Below are 19,398 nucleotides of genomic sequence, written 5' to 3' on the forward strand. Positions count from 1 at the left end.
CCTACCAGTGAGCGTTGTACAGTCGTGATCATTATTTGCATAATGCCCGCACTTCGCTTTGATCTAAAATGGAAGCAATGGAAAGAAATAATCCATTTACTCAAATAAACAGGCTACATTATGAAAAGTTAGTCGTGGTACGGACTTTTTACTTCATGGATTTCTGTTCTCAACTTTGTGGAACGACATGTTGATTATTAAAAAAGGAACACTTATATTGGACCACAAATTCAGTTTAATTTAATTTTAAAACGACTTGTTTCGAAAAATCTTTTGAGTCACATACACTCAAATTATTACACTAGTCACATTCAAAGGGTAAGTACAATATTTTAAATATTTCCAAATACTTGTTCACAAATCTGGACTGTCTCCAATTACAGGAGTTATTTTTCATTTTATTTTTTATTTAAAAATGAAAATAAAATAAAAAATAATAATATGAAAATTGGAGATAATACAGATTTGTGAACAAGTATTTGGACACACTCAAAATGTTGTAAATAAATCAACTGGTCAAATTTTAAGCTAAAACAATAAAAAAAATTAAAATATTTTCTGGCGTTTCTCATGTGTGATTATTATAATCTAGAATTCGGTCTCACATACTAATATAAGAGTTTCTGCTCAATAAAAACCTTCTATTCATCTCACCAATAAATGTCTCCAGTGAATCTCTAGTGATTCAAGAACAATGTTTCGAAATTGGTTCATATATATATATATATATATAGAACATCCAAGAATTTGAATAGTGTGGTTGTCAATAGTGGGTAGAATTAAATTCAATTGGTTGTCAATAGTGGGTGAAGTGAATGTGTAATCACTTAATATAGCCTTTGACGGTCGTCAGCCCTGTAAATGCCCAGACTTCCATATTCGTCTTCATTTTTGATGAGATGTCAAAAATAATATTCTAGCTTACTTTTTAGTTTCCGTTTTTAACGTCAAACGCTTTTAATATTAATTTGTTTTGAATATATGAATTATTATTGAATAAATTGAATTTAAACTCAAATCGAAATTGAAATTGAAATATCAAAATATATCAAATAATATTTAAGATTTAATTATTTAAATAATCTGATATTACAATTTAATATTAAATTCGCCTGCGCCACGAAGTAACCTCACGTAATTTTCATTACCCTTATCTCGCCAAAGCACGTCTTATATAACTTTCATTAAAGTTCCTGTAATCCCCAATATTATTTTTAACTACGTTACATCACTTGCAAGCATTGGAGGGTGGCGGAAAATGATGTAAATCAGACAAACGGATATTGAAAATTTTCCCATCACTTGGGGTGGGAAGCTACTAGGATACTGCCGGTTGGTTAATAATAACTTCCGTTAACAATAAATAAACATCCCTATTTTTTCACTCAAAATTAACTTTGTAAGGAAATATTTAATCTTTTCGGCAGTTTAGAAAATGAAGACATTTTAATTAGTTTGTTAAATTACTTCATGGAAAAAGTATAATATCTATACAAATAAAAATTAAAACTGTTTTATTTTTATTTTAAATCTCCTAAAAGTCATTCACCTCTTTGGTCGAAATTTTAACACCACGTTGCATTTAAATAAATGTGTTTTTATATACCTGTGATAGGTGATGTATCTGTAACTGGTAAAATCAGACCTTATTTATGAAATAGCCTTTTACTCCGCAATGGCAGTGCCATCTGTTGAATGTAACACTAAAACTCGCAATAAAGATTTTTCATGGCGGACAGCATGTTTTCGGTGCTATAAAATAGAGTATGGCTGCAAACATTGTGAAACTAAACATATTATATGACATGACTTACGTTGGTGAGATTGAGCTAAAATACAGAGAGAGGTCACGATAGACCTAATATGGTCGCAGTAATATAAGGGATGCAAGATCCCTTGACCTCATAATAATAATAAAAAATATAAATTATAAAACAAATTATAGGGGTGCTTTATTTTCGACTTAACCAGATTGAGCCACAGTAACACCAGGTATAGCTTGTTAGAAAATGATTATCAAATTGAATTATTGCATAATTTAATTATTGTAGATCTTGATTAAAAAATTAATGTCTTGAAGAAACAAATTGAATATTTATTATTTTATATATGTTTATACAGAAGATACATATAGATATACATATATCGTAGTCATACAGGAGAAAGTGACCAAGTGCATTTTTTACAAAAACGTGATCATCGACTATTTGATATCTTATTAGCTCAATGTTGCCCTGAAAAAAAATCCCAAAGTATTTTAAACTTCAAAGTACAATTTATTGACTTATTAAAAATGACTAACTGCATTGATTTTCTTTTCTTGCCAAGCAAAAGTGACTTAAATGGCCCTCCTGAACATTTTACGTTTTGTTAGTTGGTCACCTTCTCCTGTACGACTACGATATGGTAGAGGATAAATTACGAAATAAAAAAAAATTACTACGAAAATGATTATTTTAAGTAGATATCTATAAAAATCGTAAAACCTCTTTATTTTTGCGCAGGTCGCCCCGAGCCCACAGTCCGATGGCTGGTCAACGGAGTCCTGGTCGATGAAGAATATGAACATAATACTGGCGACGTCATAGAAAATAGACTCTCGTGGCCGGCTATTGGGAGGCAAGACTTCGGATCTATATTTACCTGCCAGGCCATAAACAGCATCCTTGTGGAACCCCGAGAGACGTCGTTTGTCCTGGATATTTATCGTAAGCTTTTTCAAAATATTTCTCATCAATAATTAAGCTTGAAATGCGAGGGATGAAGTATAAAAAAAAATCTAGAAAATTTATTGAATTTCTCCGATTCATGTTTTATTTCAGAAATCTTTTCAAAGCTCTTTTATATTTAATTTCTCTTAATAAAATTTATGAGATGGACGTAGTAGGAAACAAGAGCAGAGAAAAACCGAGGTACGACCAAGTATTTCAAATACTTGAAAGTGGTCAGATCAGGATTCGGAATAATCGGCGTATATGTATGAGGAGTGGTGAGGCATTCTATTATATCTGCCTATCCGTATGGAAGCAGTGAGATGATTAGTTTATTTTCAATTGCATCACTTAAGTCGTGTGTATAACAAATAAATTATGATATATAGTAACTACCGCGTTTGGTTATCATGTTAGGTTAGGTTCAAATTCCAGGGAAATCGAAATGAATATAAGTGATTTTTAACTCATATTTATTTAATACTACCCTAAACTTGTACCCAAAGCGCAAGGCTGATTATTTTTCTTCGTCGTTTTTAACTATCAAGATAATATTGCTTATTTACGATTAAGTGCACTATGCACTATTAGCTGAGAATAAGATTTGTTTGTTAATATAACAAGTTCACGATTTCTTTTATTTTTATAAATATTTCCATGTGTTTTAAATTTGATTTGAAAAATAGATATGATCCAATGAAATACTGAAATAATTAAAAACAATTTATCCTTGAATAAAAGTGCACTATACCAATATTTATGCAGTTTTTATTCGATATTTTAATTGGATTTGTTTCTGAACAGTGAAACCCCTTACCGTGGAGATAGACAAATTGACACAACCGTTAGTAGCGGAGAAGCGGTACTCGGTTACGTGTCGCTCTACGGGCACCAGACCACCTGCCATCATAACGTGGTATAAAGGCAAAAGGCAGCTCAAGCGATCTACGGTAAGAAAAAATAATAAAATTATCTACAATTTCATTTTAATTGAAATTTTATAAAATTAAATAACTAAGTTTTAACCACTTTTTTATTAATACAATTTAACCTACCAGTTTCGACAAGAACCTTGTCATCATCAGGGTTCATTTTAATTAAAAAACATTAAAATACTCTCACCAAAAACTTCCACACACTCCGTAAAAACCCTAAATGTTATTTTTATTATTCATTGCATAGCAACCCCAAATAACAACTAATGGAATCACCCATAAACTGTATGAAGCTGCGCACGCATACGTAAAGTAGAGAATACACACAAAAACCTACTGCGCAGAAATTTTAGGAACAGAAATTGGAAAAATATCAAAAATAGGATTGTTACTTAAATTTAATTAATTTTTAATAATATTAAAGTTTTTTTTTTTAAATTATAAAATCTCTAAATTAAGGAGTTTACCTTTTTATTAGAATGTGGTATTTCAAAACCATTTTTAAAATTAAAAGAATGATTATAAATAAGTTATTTAATTTTATAAAGTTTATAAAATGTGCCACAAAGTATCTGCGGAAAACATTCAAGAAATTCATTGATATCCTCATTTTATCAAAAAAAATCTTTAAACATTTGATGATCGAGCGCAACTCAAATCAAAACATAAATGAGTGCATATAGTTGTTTTCCTACCCTTTACGAGAGGGATTTAAAATCCCCCTAAAAAAACGTTTTACTCTTAATTTTAGTTTTACTCAGTAAACACAACAATGTTTTACTAAAAAAAATAATTTTAAAAATGGATAGATTTTACCACATTGTGACTGCCGAATCAATTAATGATACATTTCACTCGATTACTTGATAATCATTCAAGCAATGATATTCTATGAAATTTTTATAATAAAACTACGGTAGTTTTTTGTTTCAAAATATTAAAAAAATTCGAACTACACATTATTTTTTTCATTAATATTACCGCAATCTAGGGTTGAATCTATCGGTACTTTATCCAATGGTTGGACAGTCCGTGTTACTGTTTGTATTTTTTTATGTTTACCAGATACATTTCATTTAGTTCACTCTTACCACTGCGCACCACAACTGTGTGGAAAAGACACGGTAATTATGAACTAAATTGTTCCGATCATTGAGATATCAATAAAAAATGGCATAAGTAATTCCTTTAATTTCTTAAATTAACGTTGGGTAAATCTAACAACAACAAAAAATACTTAGTTAAAAAAAATAAAAGCCTTTGAACATGTTAAAAAGTTTATATGAAAATTACATGGACTGATTTGGTCGCCATTTTAAATCAGGCTCACGATATGCATGTTATCTTACTATTTAGATTGAATATATAAAACAAGATGCAACGCAATGTAAATAAAACTTTTTTTAAAGATGAATTTACGTTAATTAGATGTAGAATCGATTATTTTAGGAACCACAGATGATCTTATTAACACATGAAAATAAAAACTCTTTAAATATCTAACTTCACCCGCTTGTAAGAAAACCTATACTTATCAAAACAAGTCGTGCCAACATCAAAAAATTCAAATTTTTTAACCATTTTGTTATACGTAGTTAATATCAAATCTATAAATAACATGTATAAAATAGTAAAGTAAACTGTATTTCAGAATTGTTATATCAACCATATTGTATGTAATGAAGGAAAATTTATGAATGGGTAGAAATTTTACAGCACGCGTCAAAAATATCAAAGCAATTAGAAATTGAACGATTGTTCCATAAATGATTAAAAGACTCGTTTTATTTTAGCTTTGTAAATTTTCGAGTTGCCTGTAATTAATTTCCCCGCAATATTTCATTATAAAAATATAACGTCTGATTATTGTAAAATGTTGCTCAATATACATGTCAAATGGATATTTTCTTTATTCACTTCTGATCAACTCACGCGACATGTACGTCACAATTTTCCTTTATTGGGCTTAATAAAAAAGGTTGTTACATTTTCCATCAATATTATAGTATCATGCCTGATATCCTTACGTTTCTGCCGGCGGATTGTTTGCTAAGAAAAGTTTTTTGTTTGTTTTTTTTTGGTTTAGAATATGGATGAAGTAAAACTACCATCTGCTGTCTTGGCTTCAATTATTGGATAACGCATAAGTTACCACTTTTAAAATCCTATTGAATTATCCTATGCTTAAAAACATTTAAGTTTTTAGATCTTCCATGTGAAACCAATAAAAAACCTTTTTCGTTGATCATAATATTATTTAGATATTCTTATCTCTTTTGTATTCGAGGGATCCCGTTTCTTTTTATTCAATACAATGGGATTGAAAAACCTTACATCTTCATAAAAATAAACGAGAATTCACTAAGGATTGTGAATGTTAATATGATATGAAATAATGTATTGGGAATGAAAATCTCCTTGAGATTGAGAAAAACGAATAGGGAAAGACAGAGGAATACAAATAATATTTTTTGTCACTATCATCTACATTTTCACGATATTTTAATATTTGTATTTTACCATCTCAGATTCTTATATTTTGGCGTATATTTAACGAATAAAAATATTATTTCTTTATTTATTCCTAACAAACACAAACACACACTAAAACACACTAACACACACACATACACACACACACACACACACACACACACACACACACACACACACACACACACAGTGGTAATTTCGTCCACTTAGTTAATATCACGCACTATGTCAACCCTGCTAATATTTCAATGGTGATTAATGGCAAAATATGATTCTGTAATTTTAAATAATTTAGTCAATTTAAATTATTATTTTTTAGTGTACCATCTTTATTTTACACGTGAAAAGTGTTTAGACGTAACCTGTTGATACTATTGTATCAATATGTATGAGGTTTTGGATTAGATTTCTCTCGAACCAAAATTTAATGCAATTAAATTAAATATATTATTAAAAATCAAACTTTTATAAACTTACATCCTAGTTAATTCTTTTCAGGCAGTAGGTCACGTAAAAATAACAAAATTAACGTTAGTCAACATTCGTCGTCAACGTGATATTTTAAAACACGTATTTTTCAAAATGTAAAATTAACCGATCCCTGTGTAAAGTTTTATTGAAGTTCAAATAAAACGGAATCAGATTTTGGTGAATATCATGAAGGGATATGAACGTAAAATATTTTAAAGCTCTCAACCCAGATATATTATTTCCTCCTTTATCAAGTAGCTCGTATTTTTACAGCGTCGAATTTATATGTCACTATAAATAACATGTTCCTGTGCACCTTTCTGCCGTTTAATCAATGATTTACTCAGAGATAAATGTGTCGAAAGAAAAGGGCTCTCACTATCTGACCCTTATAAAAATATCACCACACGCTGGGCATGTGAACGATATAAAATATATTTATAGGTCAATAATTATTTATAGCAAAAGGATCCGTTCATTGGTTGATAATATTCCGAATTCAAACACAAAGCTTTATATAACTTATTTGAAAGAAAAAGCTTCAAGTTTGTAAATCCTTTCCAAGGGTATACCATCATTTTTGTACGATGATATTAACGCTTCAATCGTTTCTTTTCAACAAATTCAAATCGATACAAAATAATAAAATTAAATTAAAACAGTTTTATAAGTTTTATTACATTTCAATGATCAATTTATTTAATTTTACAACATTTCGAGTATGGCCAAATACATAACCTACAAAATCTGGATTATCTACAATTACAGGAGTTATTTTCATATTATTTCCGGCATCTCATCAAAGATGAAGAAGTCTATGGAAGTCTGGGCATTTACGGGGCTGACGATTGTCATAGACTGGTTTAAGTGACCACTTTACACACGTGAAACGCATGACGGTCGTCAGCCCCGTAAATCCCCAGACTTCCATATTCTTCTTCATCTTTGATGATATGTCAAAAATTATATGTAATATAAGTCCATTAGAAATGCGCAACTAATTATTTCATTACAGATAGAAAGATTACTATAGACAAACGTGCTAAAATTATAATTTTTACAAAAACAGATATTATTTTTGACATTTCAACATAGATGAAAAAGAATATGGAATTTTGGTCATTTACAGGGCTTGCGACTAGTCATAGGCTGGTTAAGTGATCACTTTATACACGTGTAACATTTATCATTCTTTCCCCATGATTGATAACTACACAACCCAATTTTTTTAAAAGTCATACACATGTACTTTTACGATCCATCTTATGAAATTCCGTGATTGAGTTCACAACAGACCTCTATGATTTGATTAAGAAAGCTTTTATTAAGTAGAGTCCTTTTTACTTATATGCAAAATCCTCCAGTGTGCAAAATAAATCTTTAGTGGAGAAACCGAAATTTGTGGACAAGAATTTGGATACACTCAAAATGCTATGAATAATATATTATTAGTTGAAAACTAATATTTTTAGCTTTTCCACTTTATTTTTATTTGACCAGCGACCGGGTTTCGTCGTTACCGACATCATCAGACTGGATGATGATGTCGGTAACGACGAAACCCGGTCGCTGGTCAATTAAAAATAAAGTGGAAAAGCTAAAAATATTGGTTTTAATCTAATTATATATTAAAAATACAATTCCATCACGAAGTGTCAGTGAATAATATAAATCTGCTATGAATAACTTATATTATTAAAAATATTTTTTTGCTAAATAAAACATGCGGTTTCAGGCGTCAATTTTCGGAAATCGTGCGGTTTGCAAACTGTCAATATTTTAATAAGATTAGTTTTCGGAATGGCCGTGATTTATATGTCATTAAAGATCCATTTCAGATACCAAGGTATTTTAGTTGTTTTACAAATTTGAAAATTTTGAATAATTTTTAACTAATCGTTAAACATACTTACTCACATTTTAAACATACTTACTGACTACACATTTTTATATTAAATTACTCATTTAACTTATTTACGCATTGCTTGGAGACTTTCATTATAAATAATTGTTTAGAACAAAAGTTATTTTCAACTTTACAACTGTCACACAAGTACGAAAATCGGAAATTACAATCATGACCTCAGAATTCAAATGAACAAGTAAAAATCAAGTAATTCGCAAACGAAAATCAGCGGTGATAATTATACCATACTTTTGTTTATTTAAATAAAATTCACCATTAGATTTTGTACATAAATAAATGGAAGCATATGATAAATTACCTGTAATATTATATTAATACAATATCACTCTCATTAAATATTCATATATTTTATTAAGTATTTAGTTTTTTCAGATTTATTTTATTTATCAGTGTCAAGTTCCGACGTTACTGACATCATCAGACTGGGACCATTACTGACACCACTAGTCTGTTTATATCGATTACGACGAAAACCGGTCACTAGTCAAATAAAATATATGTGGAAAAAAACTGTATACATGTTGTCATTTCATTATATAAAATGCAGTTCCACAAAAAAATCTTAGAACAAAACTGAAATCTAACTCTCATTTAATCTTTTATCATAAATAAACCGTAGATTTCTTTTATGAAGGTAAAATAAACTTGTTTGTGTACATCTTTGATTTCAAAGAAATATATAATATATTTATTTTCACACATATGTTTGTATCATATTTGGACTATATCAGGATGCCTCAGAAACTCGGTGTGGAGGAAAAAACACATGTGAATAAAAAGTAAAAACAAAAAAAACTAAACATGTGTTCGACCAATAGCCACTTATGGGATTGAGGCAAGAGCAGATACTTCCAGAACAAAATCTCGACTTTGAACCTCCGAGATGAAGACTCTCCGATCCATAACCGGAAACACATTGCAAGACCGAGTAAGAAATACCGACATCCGGAGTATGTGTAAGACGGAAGATATCGTGAGGTAGGGACAACGAAGGCGATACTGGAAGGAACATAAAAACAGAATGTCAGAAGACAGGTTTCTACGTATCGCCCTCCAAGGCAACCCTGAAGGACGAAGACCCCCAGGTAGACCTCCAAAAAGATGGAAAGACATGTGGGAGTCAACATCCCAAGAGCGGCATGCGGAGGCACAGACAGATCCCTAGGATTTACAAAAAGAAGAAGAAGAAGAAGATATTTGGATAAACAAATACGTGGATTTTATTAAGAATAAATTCAATATATGCGGTTATATTGATGAATTTGTGGTTAAAATATTTCCAGGATAAATAATTTAATTCGTATTTATTCATTGGAAAACTCTTAGTTTTCCTAAATAGTTTATACTTGTAATACGTGCATACCTATCTAAGTATTCTGTACGTATCCAGAAATTTTCCTTTGACACGCGTTAAATGCTCATTCCAATTTACGCCGATACCACTATATTCAATCACCAAGACCGAAGCTATTGGATTTATGTCATTGGCGTTGGAACCCCTCACCCTGTCACTACAAATGGAATATTGCCCAATCTCTCAGTCCACAGTCACTACAAATGGAACAGCCCTATGTAACTGTGCGACCCTGATCGTGTGACGTAACAAAACGATTGTTGAATGTAAAAATAGAATTGAGGTGATTGGTTGTCGTGTTGAAGTACAGAGTGAATACAAATTGAACGTAATCTAGGGCACTTTAAAATAATCCTGCCTTTGTGATCGTCTAGCGAAAAATACACACATACATATTTCTTTAACATTATTAATTTTCGTCCATTATTTTCAAAGACATAAGGATTTTATTTGTGGCTTCTCAGGAAAAGAAAAATGAACGATTCCTTAAAAAATAAGAAAAATGCGTTTAATTTTTTTTACTTATTTTAAAAATTATTTTTACAACATTTTTGAGTTTGTCAAAATACTTTTTCACAAATCTGGATTGCCACCACTCAGGAGTTATTTTTACATTTTCGACATCTCAACATAGAAAAAGAAGAATACGGAAGTCTGGAATTTTACAGGGTTTTGACCAATTCCACCTATACATGATTGACATCCACACTTCTCAAATGTGTGGATCTCCTAGATATCATATATTTATCATTTTCGTATATGAGTTCACATCAGCGGTCTATTTTATTATTTATTAATTTGGAATTATTTTTATTGAATAATATAATGATTTAAATAAAAATAAAATATTTGTACTAGATCACTTTTGAGTTTATGAATGCAAAAACTATTAGCTTCCAGAACATCTCGAGGGAAGTTCTCAAAGGAAGTTGTTAAATAAATAAATTTAAAGGTGTGTTAAACAAGTGTTTTATTTTTATGTATAAAAATACAGATCAAAACACAATCCTTAGAGTATGTTTCTTCCATTACAGCAATTTATTTTGGTAAAAAAAAACGGTATCGATGACAGCAGAAAGTTCACACAAAAATGACAAATAAGATGTTTTATAAATAACGAAAGGAAATGTACGCGATATTTTGCTGAATTATTTCTGACTACGGAAATCGAATCCGTTACCCACACAACTGGAATCGAATAATGACGACGGATCCGTTCGCAGTATGATCCATTTAATTCGCATGAAACGACGCAAAACACGCACGTTTCCGCTTGTTGGCGCCATCCAGCATTTACATTGAATATTGAAAAATTGTGTATCCCAAAATGATATATCTTCCCCACACCGGGGACTGTACAGGGTGGTGGTGTTCTGATCCTCCAAATAACAAAAGAGTCACGATTGTACTGGACAGCCCCCATAATATGTCACTATAATATCCATTCGTATGATATCGCTGATTTTGCAATACCCTGTACATAAAGATGTCAGTTCCTTTATTGTGACAATTTGTCAATAACGTAATCAATTACGAAGTTTAAAAAAAAAACGATTTTCATACCTGTTTTTGAGGACAAATTCTTATGAAATAGAATTAAAAATTAGGAATACGTACCCGTTTTTCCACTGGTTATTTAGTTTTTTTTATAGAACACATTCAACCGAAAGAGAGAGAGAGGGAGAAGGATCTATTTTTCATGATTAAAAACGTGTTTTTAAATTATCTTTTTTTTAATGTAATAAACAAAATATCGGTGATATTTTTTTTAAAACACCGTAATAATGTAAAATAAAACATTTTTTCAGGAAGCCAACGTAGCATTCTCGGGTATATATGTATAACTGCGAAACTTACGAGATTCCATGTGAGTTAGTCACAAGTGAGATTCCTAGAAATTATACAAACCAGTTTGGTTGTTTGTGTTGTATTTTTCACATTTTTTTATAAAAAATTCATTCCTACAGAAATTGAGAATTTGGGCATTATTTTATTTATTTTTATGATCTAAAAAATCATTACCATTTTAAGAATTCATATAAATCCATATCCAAAACCGATTTTAATTAAAAAATGAATCCTATTTCTATCATAAAAATAATTAGTTATCTGATGTAATTTTGGCATTCAGAAATTTGAGTTACAACGGAAATATAATACTTTCCAGTAACAATCAATCAACCCACCCAATTAGAGAATCTCGTCCATTGTTTGTGCTTGGTTGAAATATCAGTTTGACAGCTTTGTAATTGAAATACTAATAATAACGTAAATACATCAATAATTGTATTATTTATATTTCTGGGAAATTCACTTTTATTTGTAATACCAATTCACTACATTAATAAATAATGCATTGAAAATTGAACTCCACTTTGTAAATGGTGACCAATAACCCAGAGTGCTTTTTGTAGGGAATATATTAAATATTTTGTATATTCCAAATAAGTAAGCAATCATTTTCATGGAGCCAGAAATCATTAAAAAAAGAAAAGATAAAAAAATAGGTTTAACAGTCATAATTATATTATATATATATATATATATATATATATATATATATATATATATATATATATATATATATATATATATATAAGTATATATATATATATATATATATATATATATATATATATATATATACATATATATATATATATATAATATATATATATATATATATATATATATATATATATATATATATATATATATATATATATATATATATATATATATATATATATATATATATATATATATATATATATATATATATATATAAATAAATATATATATATATATATATATATATATATATATATATATATATATATATATATATATATATATATATATATATATATATATATATATATATATATATATATATATATATATATATATATATATATATATATATTTTATTAGATTATAAGAACTGAATTATGTTATCTTCTTTTATTTTCTTATTAATTTAAAACGAGCGATAATTTAATATTAAATATAAAGATTTTACTAAATATCTAGAACAATATCAATAATTGACTTCCCTTATCACAATTGTTTTTACGATATGTCATGTAAAAATTGCACGACGTTCAAAAAAGGTCTGATACAGTGTAATCTACATATATTTGGACCCCTAACTCATTCGTTACTTGACTTCCTTCCTCTTTTATTTTCATATAATACTTTGTACTGCAAAAAATACAATGAGAGCAATGTTCGTTCAATTATTATCAATGCATATTTAAGTATCATACATACTGTATGACAGTAAAATACGCATTTACTCATTGTGAAAACTATCCTTCATTATTTTATTAAATTAAACGTTATAAAATATAATTTTAAAAAACTTTGTTTTTAACCGCCTTAATTTTAGTAAAAAAAAATCACTACTGACTATAAATATTTCTCTGTATTGAGTTTAGTGCATATCCTTTTCTGAAGAAGGCAAGATGCATATCGTAACCGTTTGGACAAACAGCAACAATAATAGAAGTGATTTACAACATACCTTGAGTAAACTTTTTTTTATAAAGTTAAAAAAATGTGCCAGAAAGTGTAAAAAAAACACACATACCTTGAGTTAACTTTTTTATACAGTTAATAAAATGTGCAAGAAAGTGTTAAAAAAAACACTCAAAATTTTAATATTTTTCGCAGGAAGAAACTCAGGATAACATTACTATCAGTGAACTTAGCTTCGTTCCAACAACAGAAGATGATGGAAAACCAATAACCTGTCGAGCTGAGAACCCTAATGTGACAGGACTATTTCTGGAGACCAGTTGGAGCATCAGCGTTGTCTGTGAGTACAAAATATTTATGAGCTTTTTTTGATTGACATGATTATTTTCCGATACTCGAGAGTCTCATAATCTATTCAACTGCTCAAAAATAAAACTGAAATAATATCTACGGTATTGTATAAGCAGTATTGAACAAAATATTCTCTGCCCTATATAATATTGACTTGAAATTATAACTGTAAATTTGGAGCAATAAAGCTGAAAAATAAAACAAATGAATATAAATAAAAAAAAACTTAACAATCTGTTCTTTTTTTATGGACTTCTTGTTTTATTTTTAGAAGAAAAAATACTTAATTCATATTTAACGGAGACTCATAAAAACTAAACGACGACCCAAAAACTTAAAACAGACTAAAGAATACTCATGATAAACCCTTTTGTACTCGTACGAGTAGTACGGAATTTTTTTGAATACAACTCATAAATTTTAGTATCATACATCAACTAGTTATTTTAATCATCTGCTTTTCTTTGTTTTTTTTTTTACTCATAATTTATTCCTTGAAATAATGCAAAAAAATATGTTCAACGGGCGTACCTACCAAATAAAATTTGCATGAAAAAATTATTCATAAAAAGATTTTTTTTTCGAGATATATAAGATAAAAAGGAACAAATAATGATGAATTTATTGTATATATAATACATATCATCTTAAAAATATTTTTTTTACTAATAAATCAAGTAAATTTTTAATGTAATTTAATATTTCCTCAATTAATATATGTATATTATTTTTCCTTAAAAAATCCTAAATAAGTTACATATCACTCACTCCTTTCAAGAACGTCATAAATCGAAAAACTTGATTTTTCAGGATAACGTTTTTAAAGTTTAAAAATATAATACATTGTATTAAAAATAAATATCAAGCCACTTATTGAACTTTTTACTGTGCAACAGATCTTTTAAGGTAAAACCTGAAGGTTTTTTCTCCATTTAAAAAATATTTAGTATATTTAAAAAAATAATTAAACAATACCTTTTCTTCAAAATACAAAAACAACACTTTCTGCCCTGTAGCGGGTAAATATTAAGTTCAAAATATGCCTCTTTTGCTGGGATATAGTACATTTTCTGGGCATTCCCAAAACATGCTCAACTGAAAATTGTTGATTTTTGATTTATGACGTTCTTGAAAGGATTGAGCGATATGTTAAATGCATACGTTCGTGTTTCTCAGAGCGAAACACCCAACTCAGGTTTAATTTTATGTTATCGTGCTCAATTTATGATATTACTAATTCATCTTTAATATTGGTAGATCCACCAGTGGTGAGCCTCGGACTGGGCAGCACCCTCTCAGCTGGAGACATAAAGGAAGGCGATGACGTGTACTTCGAGTGCCACGTGCACTCCAACCCACCCTGGAGAAAGCTGCACTGGATGCATAACGTAAGCGACTCTTTCTCTCTCTCTTTTTTATTATTTTAATTTATTTAATAAAGTTATATTTTTAAATACAATTTGATACAATTTCTTAACATTTTTACATATGGCAAACTTAAAATTTTAGTTTCCTGTGCCTCTCCAAAAAAGAGACTAAGCTCTTGTGCTTGGAGAGGGACTTACACTAAAGGTTTATTGTTTTATTTGACTAATGGTATAATAGTCTTTCTCTTTTTCTTTTATTTATTTTTTTAAGATTTACACGTAATGGGCATTAGTTTTTTGTCTTATGAATATTTTATTTTTTTATTTTTTTATTTCTTTAGGGTTTATTGAAGTATTACATAAATTCCTAAATATTTAAAAATTTTATGAAATTGTTTAGTACGACATTTTGGAGTTGCAAAACCATTTTGGAATTTTGAAGATAAACTTTTTTAATTCAAATATTTGTCACCCTTTAATAATTGAAAAATGATTTTTTTCTTCAAAACGGTTTCTGTATAAACGGTGAAATTTGGTTTAGGAATTAAAATTTTGTCGATAATAATTTTGTTGGAAATATTTTTTTTCTTCAAAATTACTTCAATTACTGTTCTCTGGATTATTTTCACAGACTTCAGTATGTTATTATAAGTTCCACCCCATCAAACAATGCCATACTGTCTTTCATCAATAAATAGAAAATTGCTATTTTCTAGCTACCCTGTCAATCGAAAATATCGGGTTAATCGTTTTCACCACTACCGGCACATTGAAGGACGTTTTTCGTTTTCACTTGCTCGTATAAAAATGATTGAAATTTATCCATCAATTCTGATTGGTAAATGATTTTGATGTGCATACGATTGATATGTTGATATTACCTTGAGTGAATCTTGCATGTCTGAAACCCAAACATAATGACAATATTTCGTGACATTAGGAGTACTTTTGTGTAGTTACCATAAAATTTGATGACACATATTTATTACGTTTTGAGAGTAAGTCAACCTCTTGAATATCGTAAAAAAAAAATTATTGCTGTATGTCAAAAATTAAAATAAAATAAAAACGTTTATATTATAGGTATCACAAAACAAAGAAATATTTCACAAAACACTTACCCTTATTGCGTAATTAAAAATTTCTCTCTGAATAGCTTATATTTACAACATCAACAACTGAATTAAATTGTAAAAGCACTTGTTTTTTTACCATTTGAGTTTATTTTATTGACGATTAGTTTCGGAAGCTATGCTTCCGTCTTAATTTTTCCTTTATTTTCAAACTCCACCCCCTTGACTAACCCCCCCTACCCCTAACTTACTTATCTCCTTATTTATAGAACACATAATTATTTATTGTGTTTGAGCTTATATTTAGACCTGAAGTTTGAAGCATAGCTTCCGAAACTAGTCGTCATAATAAAATAAACTCAAGTGGTAATAAAAAGTGTTTTTCTTTATCAATTTCATCATATTTTGCCACAAAGTGAATGCGAAAACAATAAATAAAATAACTGAAGGAAATGTACGTACATAAACATACATGTTTAGTTAAAACAATCTAACTTTACCCAACAAGTTAATATTATTGTAATTTGTGAAAATGAAAGTTTTAGCACCCCTGGGCTTACAACCTGGCATCTGTTTCGCTTAAGATATCACTTTATACACGTAACGTTCACGATTCTGACATTGAACATCCACATTGCAGTTAAACATCTTGAAAAAATTAATGCAATAAAGATGTTCCATAATTTCCATAATTTAGTTTCATATTTACTATAAAGTAATTAAGCCAGCAAAATTCCTGGTAGTTAGCCCTCAGACTTCCAGCTTCTTTCGTTTTCAAACGGTAGATAAATCGTTTTAAGTTGAGACACCTATAACATATAGTATATAATCACTTAAACCAGTCACCAACCAGTCGTAGGCTGACCTATAAATTTACAAACATCCATATCTATTGTCAACAACCCCTTCGTTTACGATCGGTTCAATAAAAATTTATGAATTTTTTATAAACTTTATAAAATAGAACAACTTTGTTTTAACCACTTTTTATTGGTACACTTTTTCCAATCGGTTTCGACAAGAACCTTGACATCTTTAGGGCTTATGTACTAATTCTAAAACATTGAAATACTCATAGTTAGGTTATAGTTAATCCTGAGGATGACAAAGTTCTTGTCGAAACCGGTTAAAAAAGTATACCAATAAAAAGTGGTTAAAACAAAGTTGTTTTATTTTATGAAGTTTATAAAATATGCAACAAAGTATCTGTAAAAAACATTCAAAAAACGATTTTTATGTTAATAATTTTATTGAAAGCAAAATAATTTTCCCGGTACACAATTTTACTAAATTTATTATTTCCCGGTACACATTTATCGTTGAAATGATAAATGTTCAACTTATTATGAGATGATTTGATTTATGTAAGACTTTTGTTCCATATTTGCGCTTCGGCAATCATTTGAAAGAAAGTCTCTCCATCTCCTCTACTAAACTTTTTACAAGTTCTCCTCCAAAAAAAAACTTTTATTAGAAAGCCTATCATAATATCAACTTAGAGTTTTATTTAAAGTTGAAACCGCTTAATAAGTTTACTTCGCCCTGAAAGTTGTGTTTCAAGAAATCGTAAAGCTATTGCCGTGTTATTAAAGTTGCGTAATCTTTTTTGGGTTTACGTTTAGCTTGAGGTTTTATTTCGGGGGCGGAAGGTAAAGGCATTAAAAATGTAGCCGAAGTTGTAAAGTGATAGAATTGCTGATAAAAATACACTCCGCTTTTATAGTTATGTTCGTTTGTGTCAATAATCATTTTGAGAGATGCTCCTTTAATCTCCGTATTTTAGTACCGATTATCGAGTATCCTTTGATGATAGCTTTAACGATTTGTAACTGTATTTACGATATTTTGAAAACGTAAACTCTTCAATATCCCCTTTTCGCTACTTGATATATTTATACGGTTAATCTAATGGCTTAAGAAAATATTCAGAAAAATCCTTCTATATTCCTCTCAAGAATCAATTTCAAAACATTAAGCAAGATAATCAAATTATCATTTTAACGTATCTTTTTTAACCCTTATCTGCACCCAATAGTGCATAGGGCACTGAATCGTTGTGACGCAGTGTTATCTTGATTGTTAATTGCATGGGGCAAGGTGATCATTTCTGTGCTTTTTGTATCAGTCTAGGGTGATATGAAACAAATTTGAGAGTGAAAAACAACCGAACGTATTTTGACCCCCGTAGGAATCGAACCCGGGACCTCCAATACGGCTTACAAACGCTCTGACCACTACACTACGGAGGTGGAAATAATGTATCTAATACACCAATAATGGTGCATAGGATAAATCATCCAATCTACGCACTTGATCGTCAGTTTACGAAAGTAGAGTGATCGGTCTAGCGCTCCAGATATTTGGATTTCATAAGAAGGAGAAAAGCGTGTATGTACCATGAATTCAGAAGAAGAATAATGGCTAGAGCACTCGAGGTTGCATTCCTGTGGTCGTATAGACATCTAATCTGACCCCCTTATCTGCACCCGATAGTGCATAGGGCACTGCATCGTATAAAATATACGTTTTATCTTAATTGTTAAATACACGAAGAAAATATAATTATCTCTGCGCTTCACGTACCAGTCCAGGGTAACATTTTATCAATATTGAAGTCAAAAAATTCATTTGGATTTATTTTTATCCCTCTGGGAATCGAACCCGGGACCTCCAGCACATTATACAACCACTACAATACGGAGGCGAATAGATTACTGCAGATAAGTTACTTAAAACTACACAAAATATTCAACACGTGCGATTTTTGGTCGATCCGAAGAACAACATGCACTTAAGGTTTCAGCACAAACATGCGTTACGAGCGCATGTTTACCCTCGGCTGGTTAACCGGTAGACATTAAAATCTCGGTGAGTGGTTATATACTAATATTATTAACATTTTTGTAAAAAAAATAAGTAAAAATGACTAACCACAAAGTAAATGCTTTAAATGTTAATAATATTGAGAATATTTATGACGAACGCCAAAAACATGAATCACATTTAAACTTGGTTTATGATGAGAATATTAAAAATTTCTACTGGTACCAATGTGAAAATATGAACCGAAACATGACATACTATATCACTGCCATACTCAGTATACACACGTTTGCAGTTAGTATGGTAGAGATTTATACGACCGATTCCTATTTACGTATGCAGCTCCGCAGAGTATAACAAATTCGGTTCGGTCGGTTCAACCGGAAAGGGAAGTAGATAGTAAAATCATAATA

General features: G+C 29.6%; 1 protein-coding gene across 1 annotated transcript in view; it reads left to right on the forward strand.

Annotated features, from left to right (window-relative positions):
• The window catches only part of LOC148305704 (kin of IRRE-like protein 1), a 157,462-nt gene that overhangs the window by 75,558 nt on the left and 62,506 nt on the right, over nt 1-19,398 (forward strand). The window contains exons 6-9 of the mRNA XM_088266219.1: nt 2,505-2,708; nt 3,516-3,661; nt 13,567-13,711; nt 14,980-15,110. Coding sequence (XP_088122345.1) covers nt 2,505-2,708; nt 3,516-3,661; nt 13,567-13,711; nt 14,980-15,110 — 626 coding nt within the window. The remainder of the gene's footprint in view (nt 1-2,504; nt 2,709-3,515; nt 3,662-13,566; nt 13,712-14,979; nt 15,111-19,398) is intronic.

The sequence above is a fragment of the Brachycentrus maculatus genome, unplaced genomic scaffold, assembly GCF_059751285.1.
Source record: "Brachycentrus maculatus isolate JH-2025_06_01 unplaced genomic scaffold, ASM5975128v1 h1tg000263l, whole genome shotgun sequence".
Lineage (NCBI taxonomy): Eukaryota > Metazoa > Arthropoda > Insecta > Trichoptera > Brachycentridae > Brachycentrus > Brachycentrus maculatus.